The sequence below is a fragment of the Biomphalaria glabrata genome, chromosome 13, assembly GCF_947242115.1.
Source record: "Biomphalaria glabrata chromosome 13, xgBioGlab47.1, whole genome shotgun sequence".
NCBI classification, from domain to species: domain Eukaryota; kingdom Metazoa; phylum Mollusca; class Gastropoda; family Planorbidae; genus Biomphalaria; species Biomphalaria glabrata.
The window spans coordinates 9,280,095-9,306,661 of record NC_074723.1 but is presented as its reverse complement, the minus strand read 5'-3'; the positions used below and the strand labels follow the sequence as shown (position 1 = coordinate 9,306,661).

General features: G+C 36.6%; 1 protein-coding gene across 2 annotated transcripts in view; it reads left to right on the top strand.

The window, feature by feature from the left end:
* Positions 1–701: 701 nt before the first annotated feature.
* The window catches only part of LOC106056078 (pleckstrin homology domain-containing family G member 5-like), a 290,847-nt gene continuing 264,981 nt past the window's right edge, over positions 702–26,567 (top strand). The window contains exons 1-2 of one of the 2 annotated variants that reach the window (XM_056008795.1): positions 702–882; positions 9,789–10,753. In XM_056008795.1, the coding sequence (XP_055864770.1) occupies positions 10,666–10,753 (88 nt within the window). In that variant the 5' untranslated portion in view covers positions 702–882; positions 9,789–10,665. Of the gene's footprint in view, positions 883–2,095; positions 2,460–9,788; positions 10,754–26,567 lie in introns of those variants that run through there. The other variant, XM_056008796.1, reaches the window with a different exon arrangement.

The window sequence follows — 26,567 nt, the reverse complement described above, 5'->3', positions numbered from 1 at the left end:
ACGTTCCAAGACGATTTCTAAATTCCAACAAAATAAGTTTCCCAGTTTCTTTCGTTGTATTTCCCTGGTAATCCTCTTTTTGTTTGTTTGTTTGTTTGTTTGTATGTGAGTGTGTGTGTACTATGGCGTTTCGTCTCTTTTCTCTTTCCAAACTCATCCCCAAACACATTTTCTTCTTATCTTATCGAATACAGACGTTTCTTCAAAAAAAAAGAAGATGATTACATTTGTTGAGAACTCCACTACACCCAATCACACCAGGTTGCCCAGGTCTCGTAAGTCCTCTGCTTAAAATCAATAATTGCAAAAGTTTATTTTTAATTAGAACTAATTACATTGTTGTGTGTGAGATAGTGGAGTAGATTGATAAAAGTGTGTGTGTGGGTAGATTGTTAGCAGGGGCTAATGACTATAATTTGAGAATCTTTTCTTAACACTGTAGAAACCTAAAGAAAAAACAAAAAACAACCTCGCTCTCTCTCTCTATCTTTCTCTTTCTCACACAGCACACACACACACACATGACATAGCGTTCCGGTTGACCGCCCATGTCACAGGTAGAGAGGTTAAAAAAAAAAAGTCAGATGTAAAGATATTTGTGTATGCCCTAAATTTTCCTCTTAATAACTGAGAGATTCGGGATACGTTAGTGAGGACTGGGAGGTAACAAGAGAGGCGGGTAAGAAATGGAGAGGGGAGGGGGGGTAGAAGTTTGTGGATAGGTGGTAGTTAGTGTTGAGGTGACAGTAACACAGTGTGCTGTTTTGTGTGTGTTTTGCTTTTGAGATTACTGATACTTTTGTTCTAAGTGACATTAGTATTTTAACAACGCGAAACAAAACAAAAGTTCTTTGTGGATATAGGCTCTAGTTCCAAGTGCATGTAAGTGTTCAGTTGGATACATGTTGGGGGATTTAAGTAGTAGCGGACTAGAATTGTATTTCTTACTATCTCTCTGTCCCTCTCGTTCTCTCTCTCACTCTGTGTGTGTCTCTCTCTCTGTCTCTCTGTCTCATTCTGCCTCTCTCTCTCTCTTTGTATATATATTCTCTCTCTCTCTCTCTCTCTTTCTCTTGCTCTTTCTTGTAACCTTTAACATTTTAATTCTTCTCTCTCGTTTTCTTCCTCACACTACCTTTCTCTGTCCTCTCTCTCTCCTAGGTCACTCACCGCCCCCCCTCTCTCTCTCTCTAAATATATTTTTAATACATCTATTACAAAGAGAGAAAGGCTGTCTGGTCGTGCGGTATGCGAACTGGACTGTTGTTTTTTGTGGTCTCGATGGTCCTGGGTTCAAACCATGCCCGCTTCCATCCCCCGTCGTCCTGCGGGAGGTTTGGACTAGGAAGTAAATTATCTTCAACTCTGAAGGAACATCCGAAACATGGAAAAATTTCATAAACATTTCTCTGTCCTTTTGACACTTTTACAAACAGTTTTTTTTTTTTTTTAATTTTCATTTGACCTACAATGGACCTCATTCACCAATCGTAAACAAACAACATTTAGCCACGTGATAATATTGATAAAACAATGAAAAGAACGTATGGATTAAATATTTTGTATAGAAGAGATAGAGAATCACGTGGCTAAATGTTGTTTGTTTACGATTGGTGAATGAGGTCCATTTACTGCCGCTATTTAAATCTTTCTATATCACATCAACTACTTAAGCGAATAGCTCTATACATATATCCACCTGCTCTTGATAAGTTGTACAAATCGTAAGTACCTCTCAAGATTGGAGCAACTCAAAGATCTATAAATGTGTGTGTGTGTGTAAGTGTGTGTGTGGTTTATTGTGTTCTCACACCTACACACACACACACATTCACATTTTCATTGATTTCCCCGATAAAGTCAAATATATTTGAACGTTGTGTCCATATAGGCCTATATTGACCTACTTATGCTAGAAGCCATTTTCATTAGAAACAACTCTATCTACGTAATTACAGTGTACATAAATATCTACGTGGAATTTCCACTTACTAACATTTCAAACACAAAGTTGACAGGGAATATCCACACACCAGAATTTTAATCAGCAAGGCCACATTTCACTAAGTTTGATAGTCATTTTTTTTTAACCTGTTTGTTGTGTGTGTTTTTATTGTAAACAACGCTTTGATCATAAATAGATGTATACAACCTTTTGTTAATTAGAATTCATAATTATTGTTTATCAGGTGTTTGTATTGCTAGAAGGATCTACAATTTCACTGAGGATACTGTTGTGGATTAAAAATAAATATTGCAGTGAAATGTTATTGAACATGTATCAGACTACATTTCATAAATACAGTTGTTTGGGAAATGCTTATCAAGTGTAGTGTGTAGTCATATATAAAAACATGTGAGGAATTCGTTAACACCCTTTGTCGAGGCTATTTGTGATTTCATGTAATATGACTTGGAGCATTAACTCTAAAGAAAGCTGTGCTGTAAAACAAATATTGGTATGTCTTAGAAAAGAATCCTGTTAATATTAGAGAATACATGAACTATTATAATTATATCCTTTTTAAAATATAAAAATGGGCTCTGGAGTTTAAAAACAATAGAAACAGTGACTTAACACACAGAATTATGGCATAGTCGATAGGGTCTTTCTTTCTTTTGACTGTGGTTCCTTCTGTGATGTGGCCACCATCCAGATTCATCGAGGCGTTTTGGATTTCTTGAAGTCTCTCCAATTGTCCCCAAGTCTTGCCCACTCTTATGGAGACGGTGTTCTTAAGTCTGTCTGCTATCAGTAAATCAACTGACCGGCTGAATATACCTTACAACTGGAGGTCCATTTACTCTCAGGTTCTGGATGTCTGTCGGTTGGTTATTTAGCGTTTCTGTTGCTGGTAATTTGTTCATCAAGATGTGATAATATCTAGCCCTACACCCATCACAGCTCCTTTCTCAGCAGGGCTTGGGGCCGCCCTTGGCGTAGTTACGTTTTACGTAACTATAGATAGTCAGTATAGATCTATTTACTGACTGCATGCTACTGAAGCCATCTCTATTCAATATGGCACTTTTTGCTTTGACGATCACTCCTTCATAGTAAAGAAACTTTCTCCACGAAGTCTGTAAGGCAGTTTTTCAAGTATATATCTTTGTTTTGCATTTTAAGAGTTAGCTTTCGTTTTGGACTCTGTAAGTGTTAGGGACAGAGGCGTAGCTTGGGTGGGGTGAGAGAGGAGGAGAATTTGAAAATCCCTCCAGGCCCCCACTTGAGGGTGGCCCCAAAATGACTATTTTTTTTTCATTAAATATTAATATTACGCAAAATGCGTTAAAAATATAGAAATACAGAAATAGAGGTCAAGCTCCCCGGGCCCCAAAATGATAGCGAATTCCTAGCTACGCCACTTGTATGGAAACAAGTCTTCTAAAACGTAAACAGGACAGTGTTGTAGCACCACATGTTGTAATAAGCTGTCAAAAAGAACTCTTGATTGTATCCTGACTTTAGCTGCATAGCACGTCCCACACGCCCAACTCTCAAACCCTGCTCTAGAACTACGATTACATTGAAAGATCTTTAATTCTCTTGCTCAAGTCTGAAACTTTTGTATGTCGTTCTTACACATTTAGACACAAGCCCCACATTGATATATATATCGGTGACATTAAAACTAACCTTTGCCGATCAAGGATTTAAAAAAAAACAACTAAGACATTCAAGGCTCGCTTATTCAATTTTAAAGCACCAATTCATTGATACAGTTTCTAAACGTAAAGCTTTACAAAAGCACTATATATATATGAACAAACTGACAATGTCAACGGGCTTACAGACTATATAAAAAGGATACACTTGAATAAATGGCATGGCCTTGATGAAATGTATAAAGAAATGCAAATAGCTTCGTAATATTAAAAAAAAAATAGATTAGGTATAGTCAAAATAGCTGGGCGTAAATATAAGCAATAGCTAACATTTATAAAGGGCTGTAAAGGAAGTGTATTTTATAGAAAGAAGATACTTATAAATGACCTATACATTTATAAAGAAGAAATGTATATTAGGTTTCTAAATTTAGGAGTGCTATGATGTGTTCATATTATAGCTGTTCAATGAAAATAACAAATACATATTAAAAAATGTTTAAAAGAACTAGACATACAGAAATGTGACACTGCTGTATTAATAATAGAGATAAATAAATAAATAAAGAACAAATTTGATATTTAATTGGTATTACAAAAATCTCCAAAATTAAATTTTATTTTACACTTCCAAATGGCAGCACACGTCTACAAAAGTATCTAGACTGTCTTGATGGTTATGAAGTATTATTCTAATTGTACCACCTTTTTTTTAAAGATCAGGGTGAGGTCAACAACGTAACCTAATCTTACAAATGACACAAAATTGATCGAAAGATTTATTTAGAAAATAATTCAGAAAAATGCTAAATCGATTACTTTCTCGGATAATGAAGTTTATTTTTCCCTACGCTGGCTAAAGCCCCTCCCATTTTTTTTTTTTGATTGGTAAGAGAAAAAAAAATTTCTAATATGTTTTTAGACTGAAATAATGTCCTCAGTACCTCTAGGTATCTTATAAACTATTCAGATGTTCTACATGTCATCTACCACTAGTAGCACCATCAACAGTTACAGGATTATTTCAACTATAGTTATCATTAAACACTATAGCAAGGTGACCTTGGATACTCATGCCAAAAGTCTACTCCGAGCATCCTTCTCAATGTCAAGTCATTAGCTTTTTGCTTCGACTTTGGCGTGTCATTGAAAGCTTGTTTCAGCTGCAACGCGTGTCATAGGCTGCTGTCGTCAGCTGTTAGGGTTACTGTTAGCGTCATCCTCCTCTAGTGGCTCTATTGTTTTTAAAGGTAAATGTTTGAGTCGGTAAAGGCTGGGGAAGGTGAACCATGACATAACAACTCGAAGACACTTTTTAAGTACTTTGTCAAAAAAACAAACTCACTAATGTAATGAAAACTAATTAGGATTCAATTATTATTTTCTCTGCAGCCCCCCCCCCATCCCAACCCATGTTTTATTTTCCTTACTGGGGTTTCCCTGTCTTTTTTCTCTTTCTTTCTTTTTTTTTTCTCTCTTTCTCATTTTCTTTCACTTTCCCTCTCACACTCTCTTTTTTTCTCTCATTCTCTTTTTCTCTCTCTCCTCTCTTTCTCTCTCTGTCTTTTTCTTTGTGTCTTTTCTCTCTCTCTTTCTCTCTGTCTTTTCACCTCTTTCTATCTTTTTCTCTCTCTGTCTTTCTCTCTCTTTTTCGCTGTCTCTCGCTTTTCCAAATTTCCCTTTTCTTTTTCTCTCTCTATCTTCTCTCTCTGATTTTCTTTTTCTCTCTATCTCTCGCTATATCACTTTCCCTTTTTTTCTGTCTTTCTCTCCTTTCTCTCTCATTCTCTGCTATCTCTCCCCCCATCTCTCTCTCTTGCTCTTTCGCCCTAGAACTCTTTATCTCTTGTTTCCTCTTTCTCTCTCTCTCTCTGCGTTTTTCTCTAGTTCTCTCTCATTTTCTCTCTCTTTCTCTAAGAGTTAAAGATAAAAAAGAATTCTACTCAATGGTTTTAATACTAAGTGCTATCTCTGACCGAAGACTTGAACCATTTAGATTTATAAACATCGTCTCTTATCAATAATCCCAACTGATAAAGTTTGCAAATAGATTTGCCATACAATCTTTCTTTTTAAATTGTATAATGGTCTTTGAAAAAAGTGAAGTCATGTATCTATGTTGCCTTAGTGTAGCAGTGTTAGTCTACAAAGTAGGTCATAGTTTCTTAGTTGTGATTTAAGCATGATTGTTTTCGTTTTAACGATATTTTGAAACCGATTTAGAATCTTGTCTTAGAAGCGCACAATTTTGTTCAGAATGTTATTCTAGAGTTCTCTGTGTCAAGCTGAAGATGATTCTAAACTTAAGAGATTATAAGCTTTACTTTTCACGTGAGACTTTTCGAGACAAACCGTTACAGAAGGCGTGAACACTGACCTCCAAGGTGGTAGGCAACCTGTGAGCAGTTTAGACCAATAGTCACAGGTCCTACGTCACGAGCTATTTGGTCTAAACAGCCCACAGGTTGCGACGTCGCAGGTCAGTGTTCAGGGCAGCGCTTGGTCTCAGACTACTAGAGACAGGTCTTCTCGTTACATTCAAGCGAACCACAGTTAATTATGAAGTAATTATGAAGTAAACACGAGATAGAACAATTGTTTGTGTTCTTGACTATGACATGTGGTTTGGTTCAAGAGATTGACCATTGATAAAAAGTGCAAATAAGTTAACCCTTTGTATTTCTAACATTTTTTCAATTCACTTATTTTCTACCTGTTTTTAAATGAAATTTAAAGGCAAATATATTTCGTATTTATCTTGTTTTATATGAAGTCTCAGTATAACTTGACAAACCATAATAACGCCCCCTTCTCCCCCAAAAAAATCCAATCAGATTATCTGTCCATGCTTCTCAAATCAGAAAATACAATCACAGATCTAAACCTTAACCTATACTTACACCTAAATAATATCAATCTTTTTAATTAAGAACATTCTTCCACCAAACCTCAGCCCTCCCGGAAATCCCCCCCCCCGCCAAAATAAAAAACAACAACAAAAAACAACGAGATCACGAGATCATCTGTCTTTCATGACGTCTTCGATAAGACGTGCGGAGGTCTCCAGGTCTATGTGGACATATCGAAAGTTAAGTGTCACAGACGTCAAGACAGGATGACGCCAAGGTCGTTGTTTCATCCAGATTTTTCGATTCACGTTTTTCGTGTTCAGTTCCGGCATTCTCGTCAGGTTCGTTGAAATCTCGTTCTCTGAATATCGTCCTATACATCAACTAATGTCTCGGTTGCACTGTTTAAGACACGGTGAACATGGGTGTGGGAACCCCTGAACTTTTTGTGAAATTTATTGTTCACCTGAAGTACAACCTGTGGCGCTCTAGGTAATCTCTTACGTTTCTTTCCTACCTACCTCCTCCCTCTCTCTTTGTTCTTTCTTTCTTCCTCTTACCTCTGTGTTATTATTTTCACTTTACAAAGAGAAACAGTTTACTATATGCTTAAACTAAAACTTTATAGTCCTATTTGTCTCAGTTTATTGTTAAACATGTTTCTTTTCAATTTTCACTCAAAAAATATCTGTTACTTTGTTTTTCTTTCATCAGACTTTTTTTTATGATTCACAATGTTTTCACCAGTGCTACTTCTCTCACTCTCTCTCTCTCTCTCTATCTTTCACTCTCTGTTTTTTCTTTTCTCTTCTTTCTCCTATCTTTATTGATTTCTCTTGTTTTAGGCTAGTTCTAGGTTAAGTCATGAATTTTGGACTAAGTCGACACTCTCTATGTTCTGTCAATGTTCCTTTAATGCCGTTGTTCGCGTATTCTGAGATTTGTCTGCCCAGAACTCCGATTTCCAATGTCTTTGTTTTTTGTTTTTTCCCTTTTTTTTTCCCAAGACAGTTACGTACGTGTAAACACCATAGTCAGTATTAAATGTGATAGTCGGACTTTGCCCCGTACGCTGCATCACGCCGCAAGTGTTTTTGAAAGTATTTTGTCTGGCGAGATATTTTTCAGCATTATCCCCAATGGATGCATGTCGTCTGCAAGTCTTTCTTACACTTTGTCATCATGCATTGTCTCCTCTTGACCTTACTGGAAAATTCAGTTGAGGGCAAAATGTGAATTTAACTGCTTTGGTTTTTCGAAGGACGTGGCCTGTCCACTTAGCCTGTTTCCGTTAACAGCAGGTCACGGTGCCACAGTTTGACCTTGTTCCTGAAATGTCCCGAGTAAACCATAAAAAAATTGATTAAAGAAAAAAAAGTAAAATAAGATATCATTGATGTACTCCTAGACACACAGTTCAAATAAATAAATATGATCGATCTCTCAGGTCAGAGGTCAATTATAGCTGGAACGGCCCAGACTGATCTAGAGCGCGACATAAAAGTTATGGATAGTTATAAATAGCAGGCGACGGGTTCTGGGGGACAATCTATTTATAAAAATTTCATTTGAGTACTCACAATTACACACACACACACATATACACAGACACACACACACACACACACATACACAGACACAGAGGAGGAGTTGGATTGGTAAGATAGAAACTCGGCCGAGTAATGTTTACATCGAAAAAAAAAAGTTATTTTTATATTAAAAATAATAGTAATAAGTGGAGACGCTGTGGCTGAGCGGTAAAGCGCTTAGCTTACGTTTCGGGGGTCCCGGGTTTGAATCCAGGTGATGACTGGGATTTTTAATATCGGGATCTTTGGGCGCCTCTGAGTCCACCCAGCTCTAATGGGTAGCTGACAATAGTTGGAGAAAAGTAGTGGCGGTTGGTCGTAGTGCTGGCCCATGTTAACCGTAGGCCACAGAAACAGATGACCTTTACATTATCTGCCCCATAGACCACAAGATCTGAAACGAGAACTTTACTTTTACTTACAGTAATAAGTGCTTACTTAGATTTAGGCTTAGGGGTACAACAGTTAATTAACTTATATTATAATTCTTGCTGTGTCTCTTGGGATAAGTAAATAAGAGAATTGCTTTCTAAAAAACTCTCTAAAAATCACAATCAATTGTACACAGTACAGTAGAATGCCGATTATCCGGATTAATTGGAAACGGAGTCTGTCCAGATAACCGAACGCGGAACTTTATATACAGTCCATTTCACCAAAAATATATTTAAAAATTCAAATTGGGGTATCGCGCCGTACGTAAACTTAAAAATTCATATAAATAATACAGGGGAACAAAGCTTTATACGTAGCAGCCTAGGTTTATTGAGAGAAATAATCACTGATCTTACACTTCACATCAGCAAGAGGCGCCGTACTGTAATGGCATTCCGGATATTCGACGTTCCTGATAACTGACGCCTGGACAAACGGCGATCTACTGTCAACTAAAATATTGTACAGGTTATTTTTTAATGAAAAAAGTAGACCTCTATATTTGTTATGTCTGTACACACGGCGCTAGGGAAAGCCAAAAGGGTTAACAAATTACTTTCAGGAAAAAAATGATTATGAAAATTACAAATGATGAAGACACGAAAAACGAAAAAGAAATATCAACACAGATCTTGATTTATTTACTTTCAAAACATTTCACTGGTGAAGTGTACACCTGAGTCTAAAAGCAAATTCTCATTAGGACCATTCATTTATAGGGAAACGTCTTGGCATTTCTTTGCCTTGAATATTTATACAATGTTTGAGAAATGCGGTTTGTCTAATTCAAAGTCATTCAGACATCACTGGGCATATTAATTGGGATAAAAGCAAGTATAACACTCCTCTCTCCTTTCCCCCAAGAATCGTAACAAAAAACTTTTGATTTACCATCTGTTGGATTTTAAACGTTTTCTGCATGGTCCCCCAGTTAGTAACACAAAAAGTTTCTTTTTTGTAAATCTTTTACTATCTCGAAATTACTATCTCTCGATAACGTATACGATAGCTTTTGTAACATGTTTTTTTTTTAAACTAATTGTCTCATACTGAAATGAATGTACCATGTGTTTTGTATTGCTTGTTTGCGAAATGATAATAATATCCCAAAATTAAAAAAAAATCCTTTTAAAGGTTTTCTTTAAGCGATTCCATTCTGGCATACATCTAAAAGTTTAGTTACAATTTGCAAAGCAGACATATTTTTATGTCACTTGGAGGCAATGTCTTGGTTAAAAGTTTTTTGAGTTATTTTCATAAACATTTCGCCTAAATTTGCTATAATTATTTCTTTGCTTTTTATTTTCAGTAACATTTTATTAAAAAAAAGGCAACTATCTTCAGGACGAAACAATTCAATACAAGGAAAAAAAAAGAAAAATATTCTTTCCGAAGCTAATGCTGTCCTGCACATTTGACCTTGTCATGTCTGATCAGCAAGTCTGACCTTGGCCTTCCCACATCGTATCAGCACTACTGACCTCGGAAAGAATCTCATTCAATCAATAGTAACAGTTGCCCTCGGACAGTTGCCCCTTAAATGAATGCAGCTGTGACCCCAAAAATAAGGTGCGTCCAGACATAGGCACACTTAATTACCTGACACTTTTTCATTGCTTAAGTGTCAGTGAAAGTATACTTTTAAAAAATTTTAACCAACAATACCTGTAACAGATTTCAAAATCAGCAACATATATAATAATAGCGACAATCCAAAACTACAGCTCCATGTACTTGAAAAGACACAGTCGCCATCATCAACCACTATAAGAATTGCGATCGACGCCAACATCAACATCTTTACGATTTGTGACAAAACCAACATCAACCACTGTAAGAATTGCCACTGACTGCAAAATCAACAACTGTAAGAATAGCGACATACGCCAATATCATAAACATCAATAAGAATAGCGACAGATGTCAATGGTTATCAAAAACATCTACCTGAACAGCAATAGCCGCTAACGTCATCAAGCAATAACAGCATAATGAATATTTTGTGACATGAATTTCTTCTCATGTGGAAGCCCATATCGATTTCTGTCGTCAATATCATCCCACATCTGTTTATGATTAATGGTGACATCATTACGATACATCCAGGAAAACATACAATTTGTACAGTTGAAGTAATACCTAATCCTTTTCTATAGGAAGTGTTGGATTATCTCTCCTGAAACAAAATGTCCACCATCTTTCAACTCATCCCATTGAGAATCTCAGACCAAACACATTGGATTAGCAGCTCAATAGAGGAAGTACATCGCTCTGGTAAGTGTGACGATTACTGTGTTTATAGTTAATGATTGTGTTTACAGTACAATGCTTATTTTTCCTTTGTGTATTTAAAATGGCACAAACAGAAATCGCTAACTGGAGAAATATAAATTGACTATAACACACTGAAGAAACTTCTAGATTCCTTTTTTTTTTCTTTTAATGATCTCCTTCAAAACTTTAATCCGATAATTTACCACACAGCACTGCTTGACATGTATTCTTACAACACCACTGAACTAATAAACCCTCAACGTAATAGCACCTCAAAAGCACTTCAATAGCACCTCAATCAACTGATACAACTGAACAACTGAGCTCTTTTATCTTCTTAGCTGAAACTTTACTTTCATTAATATTTGACTTCAAAGCTATAAAGTACTCAATGACTTATTACGATTTCAGGACCCGCAACAGCTCTAGGGCCACGACAGCTCAAGGAACCCCGGCTAACTCAATATCATCTAATTCGTACCTTTTTAAATCGTCTTTTCTAGAATGTTTGAAACTTCTATTCTAAATATTTCTATTAGCTATCACCTTACAGAAACTGATGTTCGCCATTTTTTCCCTGATGTCTTTGTCTAATTGGTTAATTTTAATTAAAACGTGCTTACTCCTGTGACTTTCTTTGACCTGACCCTTTTCTTGAAATATGTAGAACGAGGTCACAGTATCGATTTCCGACAGTAAGTACGCATATAGTTTCTGTCTGATTTTGTTCGTTTCTGTTTATTTAGTGATTTGTTTTTTTTTTCAATATGTTTAGTGGTTTGATTGTTTCAGTCTGTTTAGTGGTTTGTTAGTTTGTTAGCTTGTTTGACACTTTGTATTTTAATATTATTCCTAGGGTTAAACATGCACTCGTGTAATCTTTATCATGTATTCCGTACTGGATGTTTCATCTTACGCCACTGTTTAAAAACAAAACAAAAAACAAACAAACAACGAAATAATTATCCACGCTCACTTCATTGTGGTGCATACAATTTAAGACTGGAATTCAACAAAGAGCACTCAAAACTAATAACCATTCGCATTCCCTTGAGAGATAATAAATTAGAAAACCCAATATTTAAACTCAATTAGAACCCAGCAGACACCAGGAACACAATATATGAATAAGCATCATGTACTGTCTTTAAAATGTTATCGTCCAGAAAGTACACAAGGTGAAATAACCGTTAAGTGCTAAAGGTTTGACTTAGCTCTTGTTGATATGATTCTATATTTTATCATCAACCTCCTTTCCCCGCCCCTTCCTCTTGTTTTTTTTTTTTAACTATTCCTTCAACACAAATTCTTTCTAAGTTTTCCAACTTTTAAACGAATGTGTCTATTATTGCACATTGTTCTCTCTATCATGGTCGCCCCCCCCCCCCCCCATTTCTAGTTTGTTACTTTCTAAAGAGTAATAGATCATGAAACTGCTGATTAGCCAAACACGAGTAGTGTACCTTTGTTTCTGATGTATTGTCAGTTTTGTCAGCGCACTCTCCAGAAAATTGAGCTTAAACTTCTGGTCCGGTGCGTTCAGTTTGAGGACAATAAGACCAAACTAGACGGACGAGTCCTGGCAGGTGAGAACGAGGCTAGTCCGTGACTTTGAGAGCTGTGATGATTTGTTGAGACATCTGTCTGGTCTTGCATGTCTCTCTGTAATACCTGTTTCATTTATAATATGTACACACAGACACATATGTATATATATATATATTTAGAGAGAGAGAGAGAGAGAGAGAAAGAAAAGTATTTTATACGAGTCACTAGTCTTACAATCTGGATATAAATAAGCATTGAGTAATTAAAAGGGAAACTCTTGAAACTTTAAAATAATCATTTTGGATATGTGTGATACTTGGAGTTATTTTTATTTATTTTTTTTTTTCATTATAATTTGACGAAACTATTTTCCAGTCAAAAATGTATTTTATTTTTTTTTTTTAAATTTATTTTCAATACGAGACATGTCTGACTGAATTAAATACTAAAGATCGCCTGGAAATTGATAATTGTTTTTCTGTGTGATTGTTACCTAAGGTTAAGAATATTTTATTTATAAAATTTAGACTGTGATGTATGTTCAACTATTACAAGTACAATAGTGTGCTTTTCGACATTCTATGTTATTGATGAGCTACAGTTGACTCCATTTCAAATTCAAATTTTATTAGCATTTTGGCTCAAATCGAGAATGAACGACATTTTAACATGTGCAAAAAAGGAAACAAAAAATGCAAATAAAACTAAAAAGTGCAAAACTATTTATTGGCACAGTCCTCCCCCCCCCCCCGGTTCTCTCCCTACAATGAAAATATGAATGCAATTCATCGGGCTCATACTCTAGTTGTTGGATGAGTTTTGTTAACTGCTTTGCACTTCTTTGGCCATTATTTATACAATCACATATACCTGTCATATCTGTTGCTAGAGGCCAAATACCATGAATACATTTGTTTCCATGACCTTTTCCCGCCATTCCTCTCTAGTCCCAGTTCTGCTTTGGATCCTATTCGGGGAGGTAAGCGAGGACACACCTTCTGTTGTTTCCCTTTCTATTCTTTAGGTTTTGGCAACCAAAAAAGAAGAAATAATTTTTTTAGAACTCTCTAACGACAATGCGCCCTTCACACACACACACACATGCACGCACGCACGCACACACACATGCACGCATGTACACACACATGTACACACACACACACACACACACATATATATATATAATATATATATATATATATATATATATATATATATATATATATATATATATTATTATAGCTTTTATATAGCGCTACTTTCATGCTTATAGCATGCTCAGAGCGCTTTTGGTCCAATCTCATTTGTGGACCGGTGGGGGGGAGGGGGTATCTAGGAGTTGGTTTTCCGTGCTGCCTTTAGGCGCTCAGTAAACACAACTCTGCCCGAGTCGGGTGTCGAGCCTCGAGCCCCCTTCTAGGTAGCCAAGCCAAGCCAAGTTCAAGCGCACTTGGCCTCTCGACACATATATATGCCTCTGTTCACTGCACTTGGAAAAATAATTTCAGAGTCATGTCTTACAATATGACCAAACCAGCTCAGTTTCATCTGGTAAACAAATCTGCTAGCATCAAAGTGTAATTTATCAATTCAGAGAGTTTGGACTTGTTCAATTTCTCTCTCTGTATATAAGCCATTGGCTATTTCGGGCTTTACAAATCAATATATATCGAGAACATAGTAGGAAAATAAAGGTGCTTTTAAACCTCTACGATTCGCAGACAGTGTCCAAGCCTCTGATTCGCCGACAGTGTCCAGGTTTTAGTCCATAGAAAAAAACAACATTGAAATGGCGACTGTTAAGACAAAGCTTATTCTCTTTATGTTGCACATATCTGCAGTTATTGGAGCATGCCTTTCAAGTATCCATCGTTTATGTTATTGTTGCAAATATTAAAAAAGAAGAAACATGGCAAAACCACAAAGAATAGAATAAAAAGAAATTGTAACTATGTGTATTTGTTAATACAAGAAATTCGACTCATCATCAGTTGATGAGAACTTAAAAGCTGCTAAATAATCAACAGAAAGTGTTGCTAAAAGCAAAGAACATCCTGGCATCGCCTTTAAGTTCTATTACATTCACACAATCTCACATTTACGCACAGGCCTTCATATGCTTACACACACACACACACACTTTCTGAACACACATACACAGATGTATTTTGTTTACGCAGAATGTGCTTCTATTTAAAGTGCTTCCCCAAATGTCTAAACATAAGCGCAGATGTAAGGAGTGCGTAAGGGAAAAAATATAAATATTCACACCATGTCTTCCTGTATATATATACATATACATACATAAATATATATAAATGTCCAGGAACAGGCAGGAGGGTCTTGCTACTCACGCAGGAGAAGGAAATCTTTGAACTCCCTGCCTTGCAGCTAGACCCACACATGGGAGAGGCGTCTGGAGTCAACCCTGAGGAAAAATCAGGGGCCGGTGACCCTAGGCCAAGTAGGAAATGGAGAATTATTTCGTACTTTCCCTGAAACAAACAAACAAAACAAAACACTTTGCAGGTAACATATATGTTCTAATTATCTAATACCATGAACGAAAGATGCCAATTGGAACAATGAAACATGCCCTTTTGGAGTCTCTCATGAGTATGATGACCATGTCCATTAAATCAGCGTATTATAACTGTGACACTAACAAGCCCACCGCTATGGATGGGGGTGGGGGTGGGAAAGGACTCCTGTCCAGAGCCAAAAATAAAAAAACGGGGTGGGGGGCGTCTTTCGCGATGTTTTATGCTTACTTCGTTCATTTTTGGTCCTATGATGGAAAAGTAGATGGGCTTCACATACTCAGTTGTCTGGAGTACAAATATTTCTTATGTCGGGCCATGCCAGAACAATATACTGACTTCAAAAAAACTCTCCATACAAAAAAAACAAACAGTGGGAACCACTGCAAAGCTCATCTCAGACTTGTGACCTGAAACCCTGAAAGCTGGTAATGGCAAGGTTGGAGAAAAAGCATCAAAAGAATTCAAGTTTTAGCAATTAGTGATAGGTTCTCAACCTATTGACATACGTCTCTATAACGCAACAACAAACTGAGACCAATGCATGTTGGAAGAGTCTCCAGAAGCGCAGAGTCGTCACAATATGACGGGTTGAACTTGCATATAATGAGTTCACAAGAGCAGCATTGTCGTCACGTTGTATAAAAACTGAAGACCGTGTGCGAAAGTGAAACCCAGTTTGATCCTAATGTGAAGCACAAGTTAGTCAACACCTGTTGAAATATTGATTGATTCGTGCGCCTGTGTGTTTGGTGGATTGCTGTCTGTAGATGGGAAAAGAAAGGGAGAGCATTAAAGGAGATAAATGTGAATTGCTGATTACCTTTTCCTTTGGTAGAATATTTTTAACAAAGCTATTCACCCTGAATAGAAATCGCCAATATTCTTTTTTGTAGTTGTAAATCTATCTATCTATCTATCTATCTATCTATCTATCTATATATATATATATATATATATATATATATATATATATATATATATATATATATATTTATGCCCCCATTTGAAATACCCAGCGGTCAGTACGTAAATCAATGTAACAAAATGTAAAACCATTACAGTAACTGATGATGACCGATTACTTCAGCGTTCGATCTGAAATTCTCCGGCTTAAGTCGTTGGAAATTAAGACCTGGATTGACTATCAGAGTTAAGCACCCTTCGTAAAGGTCCTTGACCTCAGTTGGGAGGGAGGGAGTAGAAGGCATTGAGACTTTGGACTGACCTCATTACACGTTCGTAAAACGCTAGCCACAGACTCCACCAGTCCACATGTAGGTTTTATAACTGGCTCCTTATAAAACAATAACAGATTAAAAAAAACAACAAAACAAAAACGTAATACTTTACTGACAACAGTTTCATGTCGCTCTGTCAAACCGAAGGCTTGGGTCACGTGATGTATTTCACGACCTGTCCTGCCAATGTTACTAGCAGACGTTAAAAGCAGACGAGTAGGCTCTGTGACACCTTGCCACACCCCCCCTCCTTCTTTCCTCCGTTGGACAACGATGGTCTTTGTTGTAGCACAGTGACCTGCTGCGGTCAGTGACTTAAAACAGGCGTCAGCTTTCAACGGATACAATTTTAGTGTCAATACAGGTCACTGGGAAGTCGGGTCGTCATGTGCTATTTTACCCACAATCCCTCTTTGTCCTTTTTTTTTCTGAAAAATAAAAAAAAACGTGGCCCCAGTTTGTAAAGATCTGAATAAATAAAAAAAAAAACTGTTATGGAATCCCCATTATTGATGAAACTATTAAAAAAACAAACAAAGCGATAAGTTTTATTAACAGAATCTTCTACATATCTAGTTAGAACAAAAATAAAATGTTATTTACCTTGGTCTGGCCAATATTAGAATATGCATCCTCTGTTGGGGAAACCTCAACTCAAGAATTATTAAGAAACTGGAGCAGACTCATAATAGAGCAGAGAGATTCATAACAAATAAATATTTACATTTTGATTACCTTTAGTAAAATCACTAAATTTAGAAAGCTTTCAGGACAGAAGACTTAAGTGCCAAAAAGCACTCATACATAAAACACTAAACCATAATCTTTAAATACATAACGTCCGCGTTTTCTGACTCGGCCAGCGGGGAAGACTTATATATGCGATTATTTATTGATATGTTTATTACATGGTCATCTAGGTCTAACACCTTTTAGGTTCTGATTTAGACATAGTGAGAGCTAGATCTAGAATGTAGATATAAAAATATAAAGTAACGCTTATATACTTCAATACAATTAATTCTAGTTTAAATTTACTGGTATTGCATAATTACTGTAACACGGCTGACTACGCCATGTTGGCTCTTTCAATGATTGTATACGGAATGGTAACAAGTAAGAAAAATTAAGTTAGGGTTAGGGTTAGGATTTTTTTTTGTATTCCTTTATTCAGCTTGCATATTTATGGGTGAAACTTGGGTGGACACAGTTCTCGATAACATCGTAAGAGCTGTTTTCAAGGCCCGTACTCACCCATGTTCCACCAAGGTTCCAGTTTTCATGTAGAAGAAGAAGAGGAATCGTTAAAACAAAGCGAACATTTTTGTTAGGTTTAGGTTTGACATTTTGTGTGTACTTTTGAAAAGCTAGAGGTTTGAGTTAATTTGAAATAATGTTTATTGTTTACTGGTTTCTGGGTTGTTTTCTTTAAGGCTCATAATAAGAAATATCACATAAATAATCGATGACACTAACGAAAAAGTCATTAAACAATTACAGTACAGCACATGAAACGCATAGGCACAAACACATTCACACAAATCAATTCTTTATGGGATCCTCCTCTCTATATTTAACTCCTGGTTCATCGTAAAACTCGCCAGACAGAAAATGTAAACATCGCGCCAGCTTTCTAGAACTCTCCACGGAACATTCTATCTCCAGCCCATGACTCCTCTCCTGCCCTCCCCCCCCCCCCAAACACTTTCTTTAATCCCTCAACCCCATCTGTGCGGCGATTTTCGACAAGAGGGTGCGCTCAGAGATTCGCCGGATGTCGGTCAACTTCATCAATGAACTGTTTGTTAGCACTGGATCCTGGAGACGTTGGTCAAACACAGTGGCATCAATGCTGCGGGCAGGGCTGGGGGTAGGAGGGTCTGGACAAGAGTCGAGGTGGGGGGGTCACTGCTGCTCTTTCCCCAGCTCAGCCAGGTCATTCCTTTACGGCTTTTTATGTGTCCATTTTTTTTTAGAAAAGTATATATATAAGTTGGAGCGCGAGGCCAGCAGCGTAGATAAGTGTAGGTCAGACCACTTAAAGTAAATGCCCAAGGTTTAATTTAAATCAATTTTTGTTGTCTTTAACTTTTTTTGTATTTTTATTTGTTTCATCTTCTGTATATTTTGAATTGATTCTTTCTTTTTATTTTATTTTTATTTATTCTTTGCTCCATTGGGTCTTCTTTTAATTTTTTTCTTTGTTTCCATTGGCAATGAAAAAAGCCAAAGCTGGGCGGGTACAAGAGGTACTTAGCGTTGCTCAGTACAGATTTAAGGTTTAAGTCATCAACAATAGAAAACTAGAATTAATCGGCGAATGTCTTTGAGTCGAAAGTTTAAGAAAAAGTATAGAATGAAGTTATTATTAAACAATTATTAATTATTATTATTATTCTTGAACAATAATTTAACTTTTTATACAGCAACCATCAGCAGTTTAATTAACTTTGCCATCACCTGCTGGTATGGTAATACTTCACTGGCACAAAGACATAGACTAAATAGACTAATTAAAAAAGCATCGCATATCACTCGAATACAGCAACCATCTCTTGAAGATCTTGTTCATGAAAGATGCCTTTCCAAAACATTCTCGATTCTTAAAGACAACCTGCACCCATTAAACCACTATTACATCAGTTTCGAACGAAGTGGTCGTCTCCTTTCCATTAGGACTAAAAGATAAATATTTAAAAACTCCTTTATCCCACATTCGGTCAGAGTGTTACAAGATCAGCTGTTGTCATCGAGACGTACATACAAGTCTAATTTATAAAGCGCTGGTTGTGAGTGCGTTTGTGTTTCATGTGTGAATGTTGTTCGTATTTGCATCTATATTGTTATTGTTACAGTAGTTACGCCGAGGTTGTCAATTGTAGTCAAACTGAATTTCCATTTGATTGGATCAATAAAATTTATCTTATCTTATCTTTAGTTCGACTAGCTGTCAAGGGTAGTTGTGTTTTGGCCTTTTAAGTCCCTGGAAAAGTTGCAAAGGAAAACGATCCTCTCTCAAGACTTAAATTTTACCTTTCTAGGATAAAGCTTTGTATCTCCCAGCAGTTGTCTGAAACCCTTTGACCTTCACCATCTCTCTAACAACATGTTGACGTCTGCTAGCCGCGAGTTCAGAGCCTCCTTCTGGTGTCCATGTCCACTTGTCACTTCTGCTAATTACACCGGATGCGGGTGATCATAGAACAAGTTCCTGTCCCATCTTCCTGACTCCTGAAGCGTACCCTGATTACTGACTGAGGAACTAGCGAGGGTTGGTTTGCAGGTCCGTAATTATCTTAGTCTTACGAGTGTGTGTTTGAGTGTGTATTAATATGCATGAAAGCAGTTTGAGTACGTGAGGTACGGTTGACTTGTAATTTGCAGTCTTCACTCTAACGACTGAAAAAATAGATTTACTGGGCAATAACTGTATTATTAGAAAAATGCGACTGACTCTTTGAAAACACTCCTGGACCCAAATAACGATATATGTATTATCAATTATTACAACAGACAAGAACAAACATTTGAAAATAATCTGAACTATTTGCTTTAAAATGATTCCTTGAATAAGAACACAAAGATGAAAGAAATAGCTTCATGGATGATAATTGTACACGCTCGTTACGAGTATTTTGGAATAGAAAAAAATATGTGGATGGAGTGTAATATTTGCATTATTCGTTTGTTATTAAATCACCTTCTTACAAATTACAATTTAGGTCTAGTAAAAAAGGTAACCTTGCATTTCATAATCTTCCATTGTGTTATCCTATAGATATTCTTTTTCTTCTTTTAGCCAGCTTTTTGCTTCTGAGCTGTAAGCTCTTTTGCAGCCTGTGCCAAGGAAAAATAGATATAGATATAAAAATAGATAAAAAATGTGTTTAAATTTTTGTGATTTTGTACAGCAAAGTGCTTCTGATTTTTTTTTTTGTATTTGTATTAGATGTAGACAGGTCTGCCTTATGCTAAAATTGTTTAAACCAGTACACTTAATTAAACTATTTAAAATCTATTTTTAGATAATACCCGTACTTTATTTGGAGATTCTTTTCTTTCCTATTCAGTAAATATTTAATTCATTGAAAGTACTCGAATAGTTTCATCTTTTTAAAGAAAATACATTGATATAAGCAAGGCATGTAGGTTAAATAAATCCCTTTTTGGACTTTTGGTTAAACTCTGAAATTTCTGTTTCGAATAGCTCCCAAGATTCTTTAATTTTTATTAGGCACTAAACCAACAACTTTTGTATTGTTGTTTAAGTGCTCTTGTTCAAATCTCTTATTGTCAACTCCCTTAAAAAGTTCATTTCTCCTTTCAACATTTTTATTTAAATGTCAAATGTATCACTTCACCTTACAAGTGACTAGGAAATAGTGTGGCTAGTTTCAATGAGCAGCAGTTTTCACTGTGTTTCAAGTTTTTCGTATTGTGACAGGTGGGGAAATGTGATGTGTGTTTGGCGCGTTTTATGTCTAGGGGATGATTATTTTTAAAGCTATCACACACCAACCTATCAGCATATGAATCGGGAGCAGACAAAGCAATGAAAGATAGATACAAAAGTTAAAAATGAAGAATATTTATTTACATAAATATACATATAAGAATAAAAAGGGGGAGGGTTTGCTTCTATCTCTAAATAATACTAGCTTTAATCATCACTCTTGCATTTAATAAGAGAGTATGTCACTTTGCCCTCTGACTTAGCTGGTTGTCCTGTTGATGTCGCAGCTGGCTGTGTCCTGGCTTGAGGTTCTGCAGCTGGAGGTGGCGCTCTAGCGGATAGAGGGACGCCGGTGATATAGTTCTTGTGGAGTCTCAATCCCCAAAATCTAATATCTGTAGTGGGCACAGTAGGGCGCGTGGCCGGCTACCGTGGGCACAAAGTTACTGCGGGCAGAGCTGATCTGCCGTGGGCAGCGTAGTTGACAGGATATGTCCAGTGAGTTGCAGAGGGTTGGCGTAGCTATGACGTCTCACACAGATCTGAATCTATAGGGACGTCGCACCTAATAGCTTGACAGGTGGGCTGTCGAATAGGCGGGCAATGCCGATAGCGCCGAGTAGTAGAGTTGAGTAGATCTCAGTAGGCAAGTGCAGTGCTGGATAGCACAAAGCACAGATGCAGGTGAATAGATCGTTGATCCAATGAATAAATAGGCAGGTAAATAGGCAGGTAAATAATCCGATAAATAGGCGATTCTTGATATCAAACAAATAGGCAGACACCTGAGGGAGGCTGCGGATAAATAAAGACAAGTTAGGACATGTCTCTTATGCATCTTATCGATGCCCTCGACTGAGGTGCATTCGTCAGATTGGTAAAACTGCTTTAGAGCACAATGGGGCGCGCTTGAATGGAGAGGGTGTCCGTCCAAGCGGCGCAACTCTCATTAGAGTAAAATGAGTAAAGGGGAGATAATTCATAACTCCTTTCTAAACGCAGTATCAGTGCGCTAGTAGAATTATCACGGTTGTCAGCCGAGATAAATAAAATAAAATAAGATGTACAAATATATACATGGTTGCATCAACGGTCAATTGAGCAACGTAGCATTAATAGATTAATGCAATACATAAAATATACATACATAGGACATGTTTATGTTCTCTACTTACGCCAGTGAGAAATACACAATGCACTACTTAAATATAAATGAAATAATAAAATACACATAATAGTCTCCAGTGAGAAATATGCACAAAGTAACTAAGATGGAGCTTGTGATTAAGTTCGGCTTACCACCAGGTATTCCTCTAGGAGTGAGAATAAATGAAGTAGTCCAGACTCGATTGCTCAGACATAATGAGAAAGGAGAGAGAGTCTGACTTGATTTAATTTACTTTATATATGCCTGGGAAATGTGAGCGGAAACAGGAAATGTCCTAGGCTTAGAATTATCTTACACGTGGGTGAAGTCCGACAAGAGATGGGATTCGCACATTGGGAGGTCAATGGGCGTGTTTGTCCTCGTGGTCTCCTAGATCAAAGAGAGACATAGGAGAAAGGGGGGGGGAGGAGTGACTTGCATTCCACACAAGGTGGGGTCCACTGCGGCTGTCAGACATCTTGTGATAAGATCAAAGAGTCTATGTGTATCTTTGCCCCGGTCAAGGGAAGATAAATGAAAGGACGCGCCTTAACTATCTCCAATGTGGTCAACTAAGTCTAGCCTGGAGCGGAAAAGGTGTGGCGGGTGAATAATTTAGGGGTAGGATGGGGAAATAATTAAAATAAAATAAATAAATAATGAAAAAAAAAATTAATGCTGTGATAAATTTGAGTGACTCTGACAGCGAGTTTTTGACTTGTCACACGTATAAACCTAAAAAGATAAACAGGGAAAAAGGTGATCTTAAACAGCAATTAAACCCTACCCATATGTCTCGTTGTCTGATGCCCTAACTGAACCACCACAATACTACGTTAGAAGATTTCTTGTTTTTTGTGGAATAAGGAAAGAGAAATGTTGAAAATCACTTCATACTGCTTTCCATTCCTAAATAGGAGGTGCGGTGGCTGAACGGTAAGGCACTTGGCTTCCGAAACGGGGGTACCGGGTTCGAATCCTGGTGGAGACTGGGATTTTTAATTTCGGGATCTTAGGGCGCCTCTGAGTCTATTCAGTTGGGTACCTGACATTATTTGGGTAAAAGTAAAAGCGGTTGGTCGTTGTGCTGGCCACATGACACCTTCGTTAACCGTGGGCCACAAAAAACAGATGACCATCACATCATCTGCCCTATAGATCACAACGTATGAAAGTGAAACTGCTTTTATTTTTTCCATTCTCAAATACTAAAGAAAAGTAGAAATCCTTTAAATAATACCTGCAGAAATACATTTAATTTAAATAACCTTTATTCTTGAATGTCATTGAAACAATTCATCACGACGCTGAAGTCTGAACTTTTGTGAACCAACGTGAAATAGATCAACTTTTCAACAAAGACAGAGTAAAGCTATTAGTGTCTATTGGTTGGGACTCTCTAGTGAACGAAATGAAACGCTCAATGGCGGGTTGAGATTTGCGTCAAACATGACGTCATACGTACCTGCGCGTCTATCCCATTCTCAGCATTGACCTCAATGAAACTGATTAAAAACTAATTACAAGCCTTAACAGAATCTGTTAGAGAAATACGTCATATCCAATGTAAAAAATAAATAAAATACGAAGCTTTTTATTGAGTGAAATGGCATCAGTTATTTTGAATCAATCATGCAATTAACTTTTTTATAAATCTAGACCAAGATTAATTAATGTGTGCGATTGAAAATATTTGTATTCATTGTTTTCTTCGTTTGGCACAACTTTCTTGTATATAGAATGCTCAATGCGCTATGGTCCAATCTCTCTTGTGGACCATTAGGTGCAAGGTGGTAGGGGCAGGTAGCTTATATTCTGCCATTTCAAAAATTGTTTTTTTTATCTATATATAAGTTACTGGAGTCTGGATTCGAACTCGAGACCTCCAGCCCCTTTGATGGAAATTTAGGCAGACTGCCACTTATAAGTACTTATAAAAATAGAAGTTCTATTGTTAGATTGAAATGTATAGCGAAAAACACAAGGATTATCTCCCCTTAGCTTCGTTCTTTTTTTTTTTTCTTTTTAAAAATAATATTAATTAATTACAACTAATCGATTACTTGACTGGTTAATTTTTTATTGATTCATGTTTTGTCATCGACCATTAATAATTGCGCAAAGTTTTAACTTGATCTCGAATGGGAAGTAAGAGAAATAACGTGTACAAGATTTCACCCTGAGAGATATAGGGGGTTGATATAGGGGGTTGATATAAGCTTTGTAATAAAGTTAGATTTCTTTTGTAATCGTCTTTTTTTTTAAGCTATGGCGACATGCGATGCCATAGTGATATCTAATGACATGAACTGCTTTTTTAAATTTTGATTAAAAAATGGTCTTTAAGTGTGTAAATAAAATTAAGAATATGTATCACATGTTTACCTGTTTTGCTCAAACAAAATTAGCCGTTACAGTCGAATTTTGAGAACAGTGAAGACGATAGTACATGTTACTTTTTTTTAGTTGTTTTTTTTTTAGGTACACGAACACATCGATAAACAGACAGACAGACAGCGCAGAAACAATAGCATATGTTTTCTACTAGGTCCACTAAAAATAAGTTATTATGCAATAGACACTGGGGCGAGAGAGTCGAGTGATAATGTTCTTGGCTTCAGAGCCTAGGGGTTTTGAGTTAGAATCTCTGTCAAGACTTAGATTTCATGGGGATTTTTAGGACATCATACTCTAATTGGTACTTGACTTGCGTTGGGGGGAAGTTAACTACCCCATTAATCGCAGGTTCTGTTAGGGATACCTTTACCCTTTTACCTTATGGAATAAACAGGTCTGCACAGACAACACCAACAACTTCCTCAAATGGAGCAATGACGTAACTCTTGTACGTCATCGTTAATTTTTAATAAACCTAAAGAAAAACAAATATTCATAATGATCTAAACTATATTGTGCTAACTTACGTTAAGGGAGATAATTTGAATACATTACTCAGCACATACTTTCAAGTGTCATCGAGCTTGGAAGTAGGGGTTGGGAGATTGGTAGGCAAATCTCGTACCACGAGCAAGGCTATCGAGCCGAGAAAGTTTATTCCTTACTTTACAAGTTAGCGGATTTAAAAACAAATCAATAAATAACTACATCTCCCTTGCCCTGGCACCGCGGTGAGCGGGCAAGGGTGGAGAACTCGTGTGAGAGAAAACGGGAGGATAACTCACGAGCGGTTAAAGAAACAAGATTTTTTTTTTTAGAAAGTTAACAGTACCGATCTTTCCACGTAGTTTGTGTATTTCTGTGATTCCAACAATAACCGGTTTAGTTTTTTTAATTATTTTTATTTTTAACAGCGGATTCTTTCTTCTTTCATTTGTGTCATTTGAAACCCGGATGTGTGCTTGGTGGTTTGCTAACTGGTTCAGTTCTGCTCATTGGAATGTATCTGTGCTGCTATTGTTGTGTTGTAAAGATATAATGGATTAGGCTGACGCATGCGACCTTGTGGAAAGGAGTTAAAGGTATGTCAAAGGTCAACATGACTGACGTAGTCAAACCGCTTGAAATAAACTTGTCATCGGTAATGCTGGTCACACTGCCATCACATTTCGTTCAATGACTTTAAACCCACAATCTCCCGTAAGCCTCGAATTACTGTAGTTTTATAGTCTAGAGTCAGTCTAGACCAAGATACTTAGACCTGCAATCATATGTAGGCTAGGGGTTAAGTCGTAATTAGTTTTGAGAATATAAAAATATCTGACAACCAAGCGTTCATCTTGTTATGACGTCTTTTTTGAAATGACAAATCTGAACGCTAACTGGCCATGATAACCACACTTCATTTTCGTTGAGCTTAAAGAACAAAAAACATAGATTATATGTTTGCTGAGTTATAGAGTTAATTGATTACATTTGAATGTATAACTTAGCTTAAGCTAAAAAAACAACTAAACTCTGGTATAAAAATACATAGAAATGGAATCACTTAAGTATGGTATATATGTGTGTTTTCTGCTTCTCGCGCCGGGTGGTATGGTCGTCTGCAAGTGAAACTTTCTTTCTTCCTGGGCTTGCTTCCAAGTTATAGATCTATCTTGTTGTCATCGAATATTGTCTTCCGGGTAGCATTTGCATATTTTATGACTTTTCTACAAAGTGACCTTTCAGTTTCTTCCGCCCTAATTCAGATATTGTAGCAAGAAGAGCCTCTCATGGCCACGTCGGAACATTGCACTGGTTGTTAGATCAACAGATTTTTGTTTGGGTTTTTTTTTTTTGTTTTTTTTGTTATGTTTTGTTTTTTTGTTATGTTTTTTTTTTTTGTTATGTTTTTTTTTTTTGTTATGTTTTTTTTTTTGTTATGTTTTTGTCTTAAATTTACTCTAAGTCGAAAAAAAAAACCAAATTATTGACAAAACTTTTTTGTAAATTACATCATAAAATATTCTAGCTGACAGTTTTGTTGTAACTTTAAAATGTCAGAAAAATACATTCCTGACATTAGTTTGCAAACACTTCATGTGTCCAAAGCGGAAAAATGTATATAGAAACACGAAAAATTTAAAAAGATGTTTTTTAAAATTAAAATCTATGAAGTCTATAATGTCTCGTTCTATTTATTTCTTGTTCTGCTTCATTATTGCAAGTTTATGAATTATTTCTATTGATTCTTGTGTTGTCAGGTAAAATAAATAATTGTGCACAACTTCAGCTTGATCCGAGACTGGGTGTGGTAGAAATAACGTGTACAAACTCTTTCCAGACAGAGTTGATATAAACTTTGGAAAAATTGGTGCTTCTTGTTTTAACTTCTAGACACGCGGTTCTCATGAACCTCCATCATATTGGATGGCTGCCTGGTAGTGCGGTTTGCGCGCTGGACTGTTGTTTGGAACTAATAATGGTCCCGGGTTCAAACTCTGCC